We start from the raw sequence: 13,454 nt of genomic DNA, 5'->3' as shown, positions 1-13,454 counted from the left end.
TGCGTCCTCAAGTTTCTTTTTTGTGAAGAAGGATGGGGGTTTACGCCCGTGTATTGATTACCGTGGTCTAAATCAGATCACAATCAAATACAGCTATCTCTCCCGGTGATTGCTAGTATGACGGAGTCATTACACGGGGCGCGATTCTTCACAAAATTGGATCTCATGAGCGCGTACAACCTGGTGCGCATTAGGGAGGGAGATGAGTGGAAGACAGCATTCAGTACCACCTCGGGTCACTATGAGTACCTCGTCATGCAATACGGTTTAATGAATGCTCCTTCAGTCTTCCAATCATTTGTGGACGAGATTTTCCGGGACTTATATATTGATGACATTCTAATATACTCTGCTACACGAGCCGAGCATGTGTCCCTGGTGCGTCGAGTGCTTGGTAGACTGTTGGAGCATGACCTGTATGCGAAGGCGGAGAAATGTCTGTTCTTCCAGGAGTCCATCTCCTTCCTGGGACATCGGTTGTCCACGTCAGGGGTAGAGATGGAGATTGACCACGTTTCTGCCGTGCGTAATTGGCAGACTCCCACCACGGTAAAGGAGGTGCAGCGCTTCTTGGGTTTTGCCAATTACTATCGGAGGTTTATCCGGGGCTTTGGACAGGTAGCAGCTCCCATTACCTCTCTGCTAAGGGGGGTCCGGTGCGCCTGCAGTGGTCGGCTGAGGCGGACAGGGCGTTTAAATGTCTAAAGGACCTGCCACCTAAACTCCGCCCCTGTGCTTTCTATTCTAAGAAGCTCAGTCCGGCGGAGCGCAATTATGACGTGGGGGACAGGGAGCTGCTAGCTGTGGTTCAAGCCCTGAAGGTGTGGAGACATTGGCTTGAGGGGGGCTAAACACCCTTTTCTCATTCTGACTGACCATCTTAACCTGGAGTACATTCGGGCAGCGAGGAGGCTGAATCCTCGCCAGGCAAGGTGGGCTATGTTTTTCTCCCGCTTTGCATTTAAACTCACCTATAGACCAGGGTCCCAAAACGCTAAGGCAGATGCCCTGTCCCGACTATATGACACAGAGGAGAGGTCCATTGAGCCCACTCCCATACTCCTGGAGTCTTGTCTGGTGGCACCGGTGGTGTGGGAGGATGCGGAAATCGAGCGGGCGTTACGTTCCGATCCTACTCCTCCACAGTGTCCAGAGGGTCGGAAGTACGTGCCGCTCGAGGTTCGCGATCGTTTGATATACTGGGCTCACACATCACCCTCCTCTGGTCATCCGGGTATTGGTCGGACAGTGCACTGCCTTAGTGGGAAGTACTGGTGGCCAACTTTAGCGAAGGACGTGAGGGTTTATGTTTCCTCCTGCTCGGTGTGCGCCCAGTGTAAGGCGCCTAGACACCTGCCCAGGGGGAAGTTACAACCCCTACCCGTTCCACAACGGCCGTGGTCTCACCTATCGGTGGATTTTGTCACGGACCTTCCCCCTTCCCAGGGGAACACTACGATCTTGGTCGTTGTGGATTGGTTTTCTAAAGCCTGCCGTCTCATTCCCCTGCCAGGTCTCCCTACTGCCCTACAAACTGCTGAGGCCCTGTTTACACACGTCTTCCGGCACTATGGGGTGCCTGAGGATATAGTGTCTGATCGGGGTCCCCAGTTCACCTCTAGAGTCTGGAGGGCGTTTATGGAACGTCTGGGGGTCTCGATTAGCCTTACCTCAGGTTTTCACCCCGAGAGTAATGGGCAGGTGGAGAGAGTGAACCAGAATGTGGGTAGGTTTCTGAGGTCGTATTGCCAGGACCGGCAAGAGGAGTGGTCGGGATATATTCCCTGGGCAGAGATAGCCCAAAACTCACTCCGTCATTCGTCCACTAACCTTACGCCTTTCCAGTGTGTGCTAGGTTATCAGCCGGTTCTGGCACCTTGGCATCAGAGCCAGACTGAAGCCCCTGCGGTGGATGAGTGGTTTCGGCGCTCGGAAGAAACTTGGAACGCTGCGCATGTCCATCTGCAGCGGGCTATCAGGCCGCAAAAGGCGAGCGCCGATCGCCAACGCAGTGAGGCTCCGGGGTATGCACCGGGAGATCGGGTCTGGCTCTCGACCCGAAACCTGCCCCTTCGCCTGCCCTGCCGGAAGCTGGGTCGGCGGTTTGTGGGGCCATTTAAAGTCCTGAGGAGACTGAACGAGGTATGCTATAGGTTACAACTGCCCATTAATTACCGCATTAACCCCTCGTTCCATGTGTCTCTCCTCAGGCCGGTGGTGGCTGGTCCACTCCAGGAGAGTGAGGTACGAGAGGCTCCCTCCGCCCCGTTGGACATCGAGGGGCTCCGGCGTACTCAGTCCGTTCCATCTTGGATTCGAGGCGTCGGACGGGGGGCCTGCAGTATCTCGTGGAGTGGGAGGGGTACGGTCCAGAGGAACGGTACTGGGTCCCCAGGAGGGACATCCTAGATCCCTCCATGTTGAGGGACTTCCACCGGAGTCATCCGACTCGCCCTGCTCCGTGTCCTCCTGGCCGTCCCCGAGGCCGGGGTCGGCGCACGGCTGGGGCTGCGCGTCAAGGGGGGGGTACTGTCACGGAATCAGCCGAGGCTGCTCCTCCTCCTTGCTCGGGCAGGCTTCGGCGTTCGTCGTCCCCGGAGTACTAGCTGCCACCGATCTATGTTTCTGTGTTTGACTTGTTTTGTCTTGATTGTGTACACCTGTTTCCTATTATGTTGTATTGTATTCCCTATTTAATCCTCTGTCGTTCATTGTGTGTTTTATGTGATTGTTCTCGTCATTTTCGGCAGTTGCTAGTGTGCGGGTATTCCCCTCCCTGTTTGGAGGTTGTTTTGTATGCTGGTTACTTTGTTAGTAAAGTATCGTTTCCAGTAGCTCGGTGTCCTGCGTTTGACTTCGCCTACCGCATTCACGTCGACCATGAAGCATCTATAGTGAGCTCCAAAAGTATTTAGAAAGTGACACACATTTTGTTGTTTTGGCTCAGTACTCCAGCACTTTGGATTTGAAATGATACAATGACTATGGGGTCGAAGTGCAGACTGTCAGCTTTAATTTGAGGGTATTTTCATCGTGCACTTTTTGTACATAGTCCCCCCATTTCAGAGGACCAAAGTATTGGGACAAATTGACTTATGTGTGTTAAAGTAGTCATGAATAATGATGAGTGAGAAAGTTACAGAGGCATAAATATCATACCATAAGTGAATTTGTCCCAATAGTTTCGGCCCCCTAAAATGGGGGGACTATGTACAAAAAGTGCTGTAATTTCTAAACGGTTCACCTGATATGGATGAAAATACCTTCATAGTCATTGTATCATTTCAAATCCAAAGTGCTGGAGTACAGAGCCAAAACAACAAAACATTTGTCACTGTCCCAATATGTTTGGAGCTCACTGTATATGGAGAATCACAGCTGCTATGTGGTGTTTGCCATGAATATGTTAATGACCATATACAGTATACTGTAGCTCCCATCAATAGGAAGTAGTGTATCACATGACATGGGTTTGAGAGTGTATGTTTTCATGTGGATCCCCATGTTTGGAGTGTTTGTCTTGGGTTGTTTCCATGAGTATCCCAGGGTATGTGTCTGTGTGTGTGTGTGCGTTCGTTCATGCGTGTGCGTGGTGTTTATGAAGGGGTAGGCACAAGGAGTGTGAGGGGCGCTGGTTTGAAATTGATCCGGCTTCCTGCATGCATGTAATAACACAGCAGTTGGATGGCGGCCAAGGGGATTTAGACCTGCAGGCACTTCCAAAGGAGACCCCCCAGCAAGCTTTGAACACGAGAATACACACAGTGCTTGTATTAAAGATGCGTTATAAAGGTTTTGTATAATTTCAGGCAGTAGTTTTGAAAGTTGCGCTCACAAGCCAAAACGGATTGTGTACAATGGCATCCATTTTGTATGATATGTTACATCCTGCAATTTTTTAAATAATGTTTCCTGCAATTTGTATGATATGTTATGAATTCAAATTCGCACAATATGTTACGAATCTGTAAGTGCTTAAGATCCTGTTCAATCTCTTTAACTCTGCCTCTCTCACTGTCTATCTTTCAGGAGGCCTTTGTTGAGCTCTATGACAGACAGAGGGACTCTGTGTTCTGTTCGTGGCCGTCCATCAAGACTGTCTTTGGCCTGGCTGCACTGGGGGCCGCAAGTCTTACCATCGGAGCTTACCTTACACAGAAGTGAAGGGGGGAGAGAGTCTCTCTCTCTCTCTCTCTCTCTCTCTCTCTCTCTCTCTCTCTCTCTCTCTCTCTCTCTCTCTCTCTCTCTCTCTCTCTCTCTCTCTCTCTCTCTCTCTCTCTCTCTCTCTCTCTCTCTCTCTCTCTCTCTCTCTCTCTCTCTCTCTCTCTCTCTCTCTCTCTCTCTCTCTCTCTCTCTCTCTCTCTCTCTCTCTCTCTCTCTCTCTCTCTCTCTCTCTCTCTCTCTCTCTCTCTCTCTCTCTCTCTTCAAAGCTTCTCTCCCCGTTCTCCAAAAAACCTCCCTCTTCCTCACCCTTCACTTAAAAAACAAAGCCACAAATAAAACAACAGCAGGAAACGGAGAAAATATGTAATGAAAGTCGTGCCATTTAACTGTAATCACAAAGAGTTTGGAGAGACAACTGAGGGCTTGAAAAGAGACGAGAGGAAGGGAGGGTTGCTGTCATGTTTGTTCTGCCTGCTTCAGTACTAGTTGTAGCATGAAACCTTTGTCTGCTCGTGTAGCATGTGTGGGTAAGGCAAAAGAAAGCATAGACACTTAGAAAACGGGTTCCAAAATGGTTCTTCGGCTGTCCCCATAGGATAACCCTTTTTGGTTTCAGGTAGAACCCTTTGGGGTTCCATGTAGAACCCTCTGTGGAAAGGATTCTACATGAAACCCAGAAGGGTTCTACCTGGAACCACAAATTGTTATTCTATGGGGACAGCCGAATAACCCTTTTAGGTTCTAGATAGCACCTTTTTTTCTGAGAGTGTATTACACCGAGGCCTCCCCAGAACGACTTATTAAAAGGAGTGCAAGGACATTGATGATTCAACCGCTTGCACCAATGAGGAAGTAGGCAGCCACGGTGATGGCCCCGCCCCTGGTTGTTAGGGCGAGGAGCCCTGTTTAAACTGTGTGGACCCCCTTCAAAGGACTTCCTCCACACAACAGCTGCTCTGAATGTATAATGGAAGGAGCTCGCTACTAACCAGCACGGTGTGTCTGTCCACCACCGCTTCTACACCGCAATATACCAGGATACCAGGAGCATCACTGAACTCTGAAAACACAGAACTGTTAGTTACACACACAAGCTCTGACAACATGTCTTCTAGGCACCACAGACGCAGCTTGCTCTGCAGAGATCTTAGAGAGATCTGCTGGACAGTGCAGTAGAGTCACTTTTTTGCATTTGACCCATATGAAATGTAATAAGAGAAAGATCGAGGGAGGTATTGAAGAGAGGATAGAGGGAGGTATTGAAGAGAGGATAGAGGGAGGTATTGAAGACAGCCCAAACCCCTGTTTGATCAGATGTTACTGACAGAAAGTGAAAAATATTATTCCACCTAGCTGGGTTTCTGGCTTAGTCGAGATCAGAGGGGGATTGAGGGATAGCGGTAGATACAGAGAAAGAGAAAGTGTGAGAGACAAAAAGCGAAAGAGCGAAAGTCATGGAATGAGCAGCAATGTGAATACGGACAAAAAGAGATAAAGGAATTGGGGTCAAACATAAGATGTGGATTCATTCCACAGGTTCAGTGACAGTGAGCCTCCCTCTCCAGAGGCTCCTCTACAGCCTGTTCTAAGATCTCTCATCTGGAGGAAGAACTGTGTCCCAGAATGGCATGGATCCGTTTGGCCTCATGTCACTCCCTCACCATCAGCATTTCAGATGTCTCTGAACTGCATCTCTCTCTCTCTCGCTCTCTCTCTCTCTCTCGCTCTGACCAGAACCTCACCCACCCAAGCCACTGCTGAAAGGGGACTGATCCAAGCCGCCAAATCTCCCAGAACATGTCCTCCAGCTGCTGCTGAGCTCTGATCTATGGGACAAAGAGGCCCCACATGCCCCCCCCCCCCAGACTACGCTAATGGTTGATTCCACATTTAGGAGGACCTCCCAGTGTGCACCTCTCTCAGTATCTCGAACCGTAGCAGACTCTAACATGGGATACCCAACAACAAAAATCCCTATTGGACACAAAGACGCTCTACTGTGTTGGAGTGGTGTCCATTGTATTCCCAGTAACTGAGATATTTGAGCCTCCTTGCTGCGAGGCTGCCACTGCAATGGCACAGATCACAACAATAATTTCCCACAATGCTTTAGGTGTTTGTCTAGCGTTGGAGATTACATTACCTTCTTGGAAAGGCTTACTATCCATAATATTTACTATTTTGCTCTCTCTTTCACACACACACGTTTATATAGATAAGTATGTGTAGAGAGCATGTTGTTAACTCATCGCAATGATTTCTCTCACCAAAAATCTCTCTCTTTGTTCTGGCCTTCTTTTATCAATGCAAAACATATGTCGTCTGAAGTTTTCACAGAATGAATATTCACTATGTATACCCATATTTATATCAGAATAGGGCAAATGTTACACATACCAACTTATGATTTGTATTTATTGAGAGGTACCAGAACACAGATATTTAAATCATAGATGAGATGAAAAGTTAACATCATGGAGAAACTCAAATGTCTTGAGAAATTGTATCTCATTATTTTTAACGGAGCCACACTGTAACAATACACTATTTGGGGCTGCTATTGTATCTACAGTAGAGTAACATTGAATAGTGACTTTCTGTGTAAGACATGTTGATATTGGCTTAACACTGCTGTACTGTATAGTCCTGATTTAGCTTAACTCACAGCTTCAACCTGCCACACAGATACATTATTGTTATAGAAAGCTGTAAACCAAAGTGAACCTGTAAGTAACGTTGTGTTAATAAGATGTAGCATGAAGAGATAAACACATGCCAATTCACTTTCACTTCTTTTAAATATTGTCGGAGTGAGATTTTGAAGGCTTTTTGGGGAAGGGTTGTTGTAAAGACAATGTCTGGCAACCTATTCCCTTTATAGTGCACTACTTTTGACCAGGGACCAAAGGGCTCCATAGTATAGTAGTGCACTATGTCAGGAATAGGGTGCTATTTGGGACACAGTAAATATTAACCTGCTTGGTGTTGTTCATAACATTTCAGTAGATACTGTAGCACCCAACTGGACGTGTTAACCTGTGCTTTATTGATATACATGTATGTATGATCATTGTTAACATAATTATTAATTCCCTCTCAAGCTTATGTAGTGACAGAAAAGTATCCACATCTTGTGCTTTTGACCTGCTAGATTCTATCATCATAACCAAGGGCACTATTCATTTTCTATTATAACAGAGGTGAATCCCCCTGCTCATGATAAACCCTCAAGTGACATGTACATATGAAAATATGAAAACAGAAATGAGTATGACATTTTTTTCAGAAGTATAGTTTTGTCCAGACCTTTGGATAATAAGTCATTAACTGACTTGTTCATAAATCAAATATGTGTAAAGGTTTGTATGTGAGGAGGAATCATTTGAAGTATAAAGTCATTCTCATATTCCCTTCTGTGATTCTGTTTAAATTAATGTAGCCTACATGACACCATGCTTATAGTGTTGTAAATATAATCCTCAACCTGTGGCACTTAAGAGGTGAAATCAAATGTGTTACCATTGTTTACTGCTATGTATGTATCCACAATAAGCTAGATGGGATCATGCGGTTCCCAATAAACCACATCTTTCCTGCAGTTTGAGTTTGCAGTTTGTGATGTGTGTTTTCTGCATGTGGTCTGGTATTGTTTTGGGTGGTGATATACAGCACGTTCTACTCAAAATAAAATTATTCATATTTGTAAGATTGGGTTGTGTTATATTGTATTTATGGAAAAATTATGGACACCAATATTGATCTCAAATATGTCATCCATCATGTCTGTGGGTTCGTTTCCCACGGGGGGCCAGTATGAAAAATGTATGCACTCACTAACTGTAAGTCGCTCTGGATAAGAGCGTCTGCTAAATGACTAAAATGTAAATACTACATAGAGAGAATGACAGAGAGCGGGATTGAGAGAGAGAGAGACTTATCAGAATTGTGATCATAGTGCTTTTCCCCATCTGTGTGGCTGTGTGCTGCTTTCTAGTCAGTCCATACGGGTGGCTGGGTCGACATGGCTGTCTGAGACCGACAGCCTCCTATTCTAATGAGCTCTGCAGAGGAACAGCAGCTGCACCCTACAAGACATCAAAGCCCTCCCCACCGAAACAGAGTTTCTCAGTCCTCGCCCTCTCCGACTGCAGATAAATGCAACGTGTAAAAACCAAATGCCCCAAGGTCTGGTTTTTACACCCTCTCCCCTCCTCATTCATATCACACCGGTCTTCAAAGGCCAGGGATGTGTGCTGCTTCACAGAATTTGTGAAAAGCATGATGCAGTAAAACTAATGCTAGAGAGAGAGTGAAAGAGAGAGAGGGAAAGAGATCCCTGAGGAGAGGAACAGAGTGAAGTTCATTTGAGTTTGAACCCCTCTCAAGCCCTTCTCTCCATACATATAAAATACATGAACGCTTCGAAGAAGGAGAATTTTAAAATCACCCTTACACTTTCAAGGGAACGTCCAGTGTGTGTGTGTGTGTGTGTGTGTGTGATAAGCAGTCAGATTAGACGGAGGCCAGTAAGACAATAAGCCCTCCTGCTTTAGAGCTTCAAGATGTTGGAGAGATTTCTCCCTCACTGCGGATCCAAGACCAGTATCAAGAAATACTAGTTTTTACCTTTGCAGTAGATCCAGGAGATCACAGTACCATTCTTACCCTACATACAGACTGACAGCCTACTGCCTGTTTATCCTGCCTGTGAATACAGTGCATTCGGAAAGTATTCAGACCCCTTGTCTTTTTCCACATATTGTTACGTTACAGCCTTATTCTGAAATTGATTCAATAAATGTTTTATTCACCAATCTACACACAATACCCCATAATGACTAAGAAATTTAGAAATTTTTGCATATGTATTAAAAATACAAAACAGAAATACCTTATTTACATAAGTATTCAGACCCTTCGCTATGAGACTCGAAATTGAGCTCAATTTCCATTGATCATCCTTGAGATGTTTCTACAACTTGATTGGAGCCAACCTGTGGTAAATTCAATTGATTGGACATGATTTGGAAAGGCCTGTCTATATAAGGTCCCACAGTTGACAGTGCATGTCAGAGCAAAAACCAAGCCATGAGGTCGAAGGAATTGTCCGTAGAGCTCCGAGACAGGATTGTGTTGAGGCACAGATCTGGGGAAGGGTACCAAAAAATGTATGCAGCATTGAAATTCCCCAAGAACACAGTGGCCTCAATCATTCTTAAACAGAAGAAGTTTGCGACCACCAAGACTCTGGCCGCCCGGCCAAACTGAGCAATCGGGGGAGAAGGGCCTTCGTCAGGGAGGTGACCAAGAACCCGATGGTCACTCTGACAGAGCTCCAGAGTTCCTCTGTGGAGATGGGAGTACCTACCAGAAGGTGCAGCACTCCACCAATCAGGCCTTTATGGTAGAGTGGCCAGTTGGAAGCCACTCCTCAGTAAAAGGCACATGACAGCACGCTTGGAGTTTGCCAAAAGACACCTAAAGGACTCTCAGACCATGAGAAACAAGATTCTATGGTCTGATGAAACCAAGACTGAACTCTTTGGCCTGAATGCCAGGCGTCGCGTCTGGAGGAAACCTGGTACCATCCCTACAGTGAAGCATGGTGGTGGCAGCATCATGCTGTGGGGATGTTTTTCAGCACCAGGGACTGGGAGACTAGTCAGTATCGAGGGAAAGATGAACGGAGCAAAGTACAGAGAGATCCTTGATGAAAACCTGCTCCAGAGCGCTCAGGACCTCAGACTGGGGCGAAGGTTCACCTTCCAATACGACAACGACCCTAAGAACACAGCCAAGTCAACGCAGGAGTGGCTTCGGAATAAGTCTCTGAATGTCCTTGAGTGGCCCAGCCAGAGCCCCGACTTGAACCCGATCGAACATCTCTGGAGAGACCTGAAAATAGCTGTGCAGCGACGCTCCCCATCCAACCTGACAGAGCTTAAGAGGATCTGCAGAGAAGAATGGGAGAAACTCCCTAAATACAGGTGTGCCAAGCTTGTAGCGTCATACCCAAGAAGACTCGAGGCTGTAATCGCTGCCAAAAGTGCATCAACAAATTACTGAGTAAAGGGTCGGAATACTTACATAAATATTTCATTTCAGTTTTTATTTTTAATACATTTGCAAAAATTCCTAAAAACCTGCTTTTGCTTTGTCATTATGGGGTATTGTGTGTAGATTGATGAGGGGAAAAAACGAATCAATTTTAGAATAAGGCTGTAACGTAACAAAATGTGGAAAAAGTCAAGGGGTCTGAATACTTTCCGAATGCACTGTATATGGAATATATCATGTCTATAAATAAATATTATTTTGTTGGTGAATTTGGAGCAGAATGAGCAAAATATCTGGTGTCATGAGTGCTATGAAATGACATTCTACTGACCTTCACAGTCTGTCTATCTATCATACAATCACATGGTGGTACCGACTAATACTGCTTGTATTAGACTGTCACCTTGTGGCTGGTGTTCAGAAATGCTTGGGAAGGCTTGGGAAGGTCAATACTGTTTTCTGAGGAACTCTACCATTTACTTGAAAGCTGATGTAGAACAGCTTTTGAGGGAGATGTTTGTTGGTCTGTGTGTAGCTTGATGACATTTTGTTTCCTTTAAATATTCTAATTATAGAAGCAACTCCCTAATGTGTAAACAATTTCAATTTGTCATTGGAGCACTCCAATAGTTTCTAGCATGGAACTTCGAAAGAGGAGAGGGAGAAAACACTAACTTCCATTGGTATTCTCGGAGCCTCACAGACTAAATTTACTTAACCTGCCATCTAAGTTAAGAGTACCCTCAGAACTTGACATGATGGTCAATCTTAGAACAGGTGCAGATATGCCTGCAGTGCAGCTCTTAACCACTAGTCAGTGGCAGTGTTCAGTGTAGATAATGATTATCATCAAAAGCATTTTAGCCATGTCTGTCAAAAAAGGTCTATTAGAGAAGCGCATAAAAATGTGTTATACTGTATGAAGGTAAATAATTAAATGTGTATGGCGGTCATAAAAAGATTACATCAATAAATGCATTCAGGATGATCATAATATCAAATTGATTTACCCAAACACTTAATTTGGGTTCCCTGCTAACGCACATTAAAACAGTTAAATGTTCCATATGGTGGTGCAAATCTACCGTAAAAAAATAACACATGCAATAAACACATTACATAAAAATACATTCATTGTCATTGTTTATTTTTCTGCATTCAGAAAAATAGAAAAGTAAAGAACATTGATAACTGTTATAGTGTCGTTTCTCATGCTTGCACATGTACAGTACATCTTGTTCTGAATAGACATCTTTATTTAGATTGGCTTATATTGCCTCAATAGATTTACAAAAATAATATTAAAACTGCAGTTATTTTAACATGATTTCTTTAAAGTTACATAAAAATAAAGCTTTCCCTGGCACTTTTCCTGAAAACTTTCTTATTTACAGCGAAACAATAGAGATGAGTTTTGTCAGAGTTTTATTCTCTGGCCACAGCACAGGAGCCTAGTTAAGAGCAGTTCAGAATCCACCATTTTGCTTTCTATGGTTTTGATATCTGTGGGTTATAGATGGAAGTGATCCATGGCTCAAGTGCATAAAGTGGGCAAAATATTTGGCTCTCAATCACAACCCAGGGGTTATCAAGAATGAATACAAAAATATATATATATATACACATACTGCTCAAAAAAATTAAGGGAACACTTAAACAACACAATGTAACTCCAAGTCAATCACACTTCTGTGAAATCAAACTGTCCACTTAGGAAGCAACACTGATTGACAATAAATTTCACATGCTGTTGTGCAAATGGAATAGACAACAGGTGGAAATTATAGGCAAATAGCAAGACACCCCCAATAAAGGACTGGTTTTGCAGATGGTGACCACAGACCACTTCTCAGTTCCTATGCTTCCTGGCTGATGTCTTGGTCACTTTTGAATGCTGGCGGTGCTTTCACTCTAGTGGTAGCATGAGACGGAGGCTACAACCCACACAAGTGGCTCAGGTAGTGCAGCTCATCCAGGATGACACATCAATGCGAGCTGTGGCAAGAAGGTTTGCTGTGTCTGTCAGCGTAGTGTCCAGAGCATGGAGGCACTACCAGGAGACAGGCCAGTACATCAGGAGATGTGGAGGAGGCCATAGGAGGGCAACAACCCAGCAGCAGGACTGCTACCTTCGCCTTTGTGCAAGGAGGAGCAGGAGGAGCACTGCCAGAGCCCTGCAAAATGACCTCCAGCAGGCCACAAATGTGCATGTGTCTGCTCAAACGGTCAGAAACAGACTCCATGAGGGTGGTATGAGGGCCCGACGTCCACAGGTGGGGGTTGTGCTTACAGCCCAACACCGTGCAGGACGTTTGGCATTTGCCAGAGAACACCAAGATTGGCAAATTCGCCACTGGCGCCTGTGCTCTTCACAGATGAAAGCAGGTTCACACTGAGCACGTGACAGTAGTGACAGAGTCTGGAGATGCTGTGGAGAACGTTCTGCTGCCTGCAACATCCTCCAGCATGACCGGTTTGGCGGTGGGTCAGTCATGGTGTGGGGTGGCATTTCTTTGGGGGGCCGCACAGCCCTCCATGTGCTCGCCAGAGGTAGCCTGACTGCCATTAGGTACCGAGATGAGATCCTCAGACCCCTTGTGAGACCATATGCTGGTGCGGTTGGCCCTGGGTTCCTCCTAATGCAAGACAATGCTAGACCTCATGTGGCTGGAGTGTGTCAGCAGTTCCTGCAAGAGGAAGGCATTGATGCTATGGACTGGCCCGCCCGTTCCCCAGACCTGAATCCAATTGAGCACATCTGGGACATCATGTCTCGCTCCATCCACCAACAGACTGTCCAGGAGTTGGCGGATGCTTTGGTCCAGGTCTGGGAGGAGATCCCTCAGGAGACCATCCGCCACCTCATCAGGAGCATGCCCAGGCATTGTAGGGAGGTCATACAGGCACGTGGAGGCCACACACACTACTGAGCCTCATTTTGACTTGTTTTAAGGACATTACATCAAAGTTGGATCAGCCTGTAGTGTGGTTTTCCACTTTAATTTTGAGGGTGTCTCCAAATCCAGACCTCCATGGGTTGATACATTTGATTTCCATTGATAATTATTGTGTGATTTTGTTGTCAGCACATTCAACTATGTAAAGAAAAATGTATTTAATAAGATTATTTCATTCATTCAGATCTAGGATGTGTTATTTTAGTGTTCCCTTTATTTTTTTGAGCAGTGTATATATATATAAATAAAGCCTTTTTCCTGTTCTGTCTCTCTTCA

The 13,454-nt window shown here is 45.5% G+C and overlaps 1 protein-coding gene across 1 annotated transcript in view; it reads left to right on the top strand.

The window, feature by feature from the left end:
- LOC121535292 (apoptosis regulator Bcl-2-like) overlaps nucleotides 1-4,224 on the top strand; it is a 50,325-nt gene extending 46,101 nt beyond the window's left edge. Inside the window, exon 2 of the mRNA XM_041842199.2 lies at nucleotides 4,030-4,224. Within this exon, the coding sequence (XP_041698133.1) occupies nucleotides 4,030-4,164 (135 nt within the window). The 3' untranslated portion in view covers nucleotides 4,165-4,224. The remainder of the gene's footprint in view (nucleotides 1-4,029) is intronic.
- The last annotated feature ends 9,230 nt before the right edge of the window (nucleotides 4,225-13,454 follow it).

The sequence above is a fragment of the Coregonus clupeaformis genome, chromosome 21 (genome assembly GCF_020615455.1).
Source record: "Coregonus clupeaformis isolate EN_2021a chromosome 21, ASM2061545v1, whole genome shotgun sequence".
Classification (NCBI taxonomy): Eukaryota; Metazoa; Chordata; class Actinopteri; order Salmoniformes; family Salmonidae; genus Coregonus; species Coregonus clupeaformis.
This window is presented reverse-complemented; position numbering and strand designations above follow the sequence as displayed.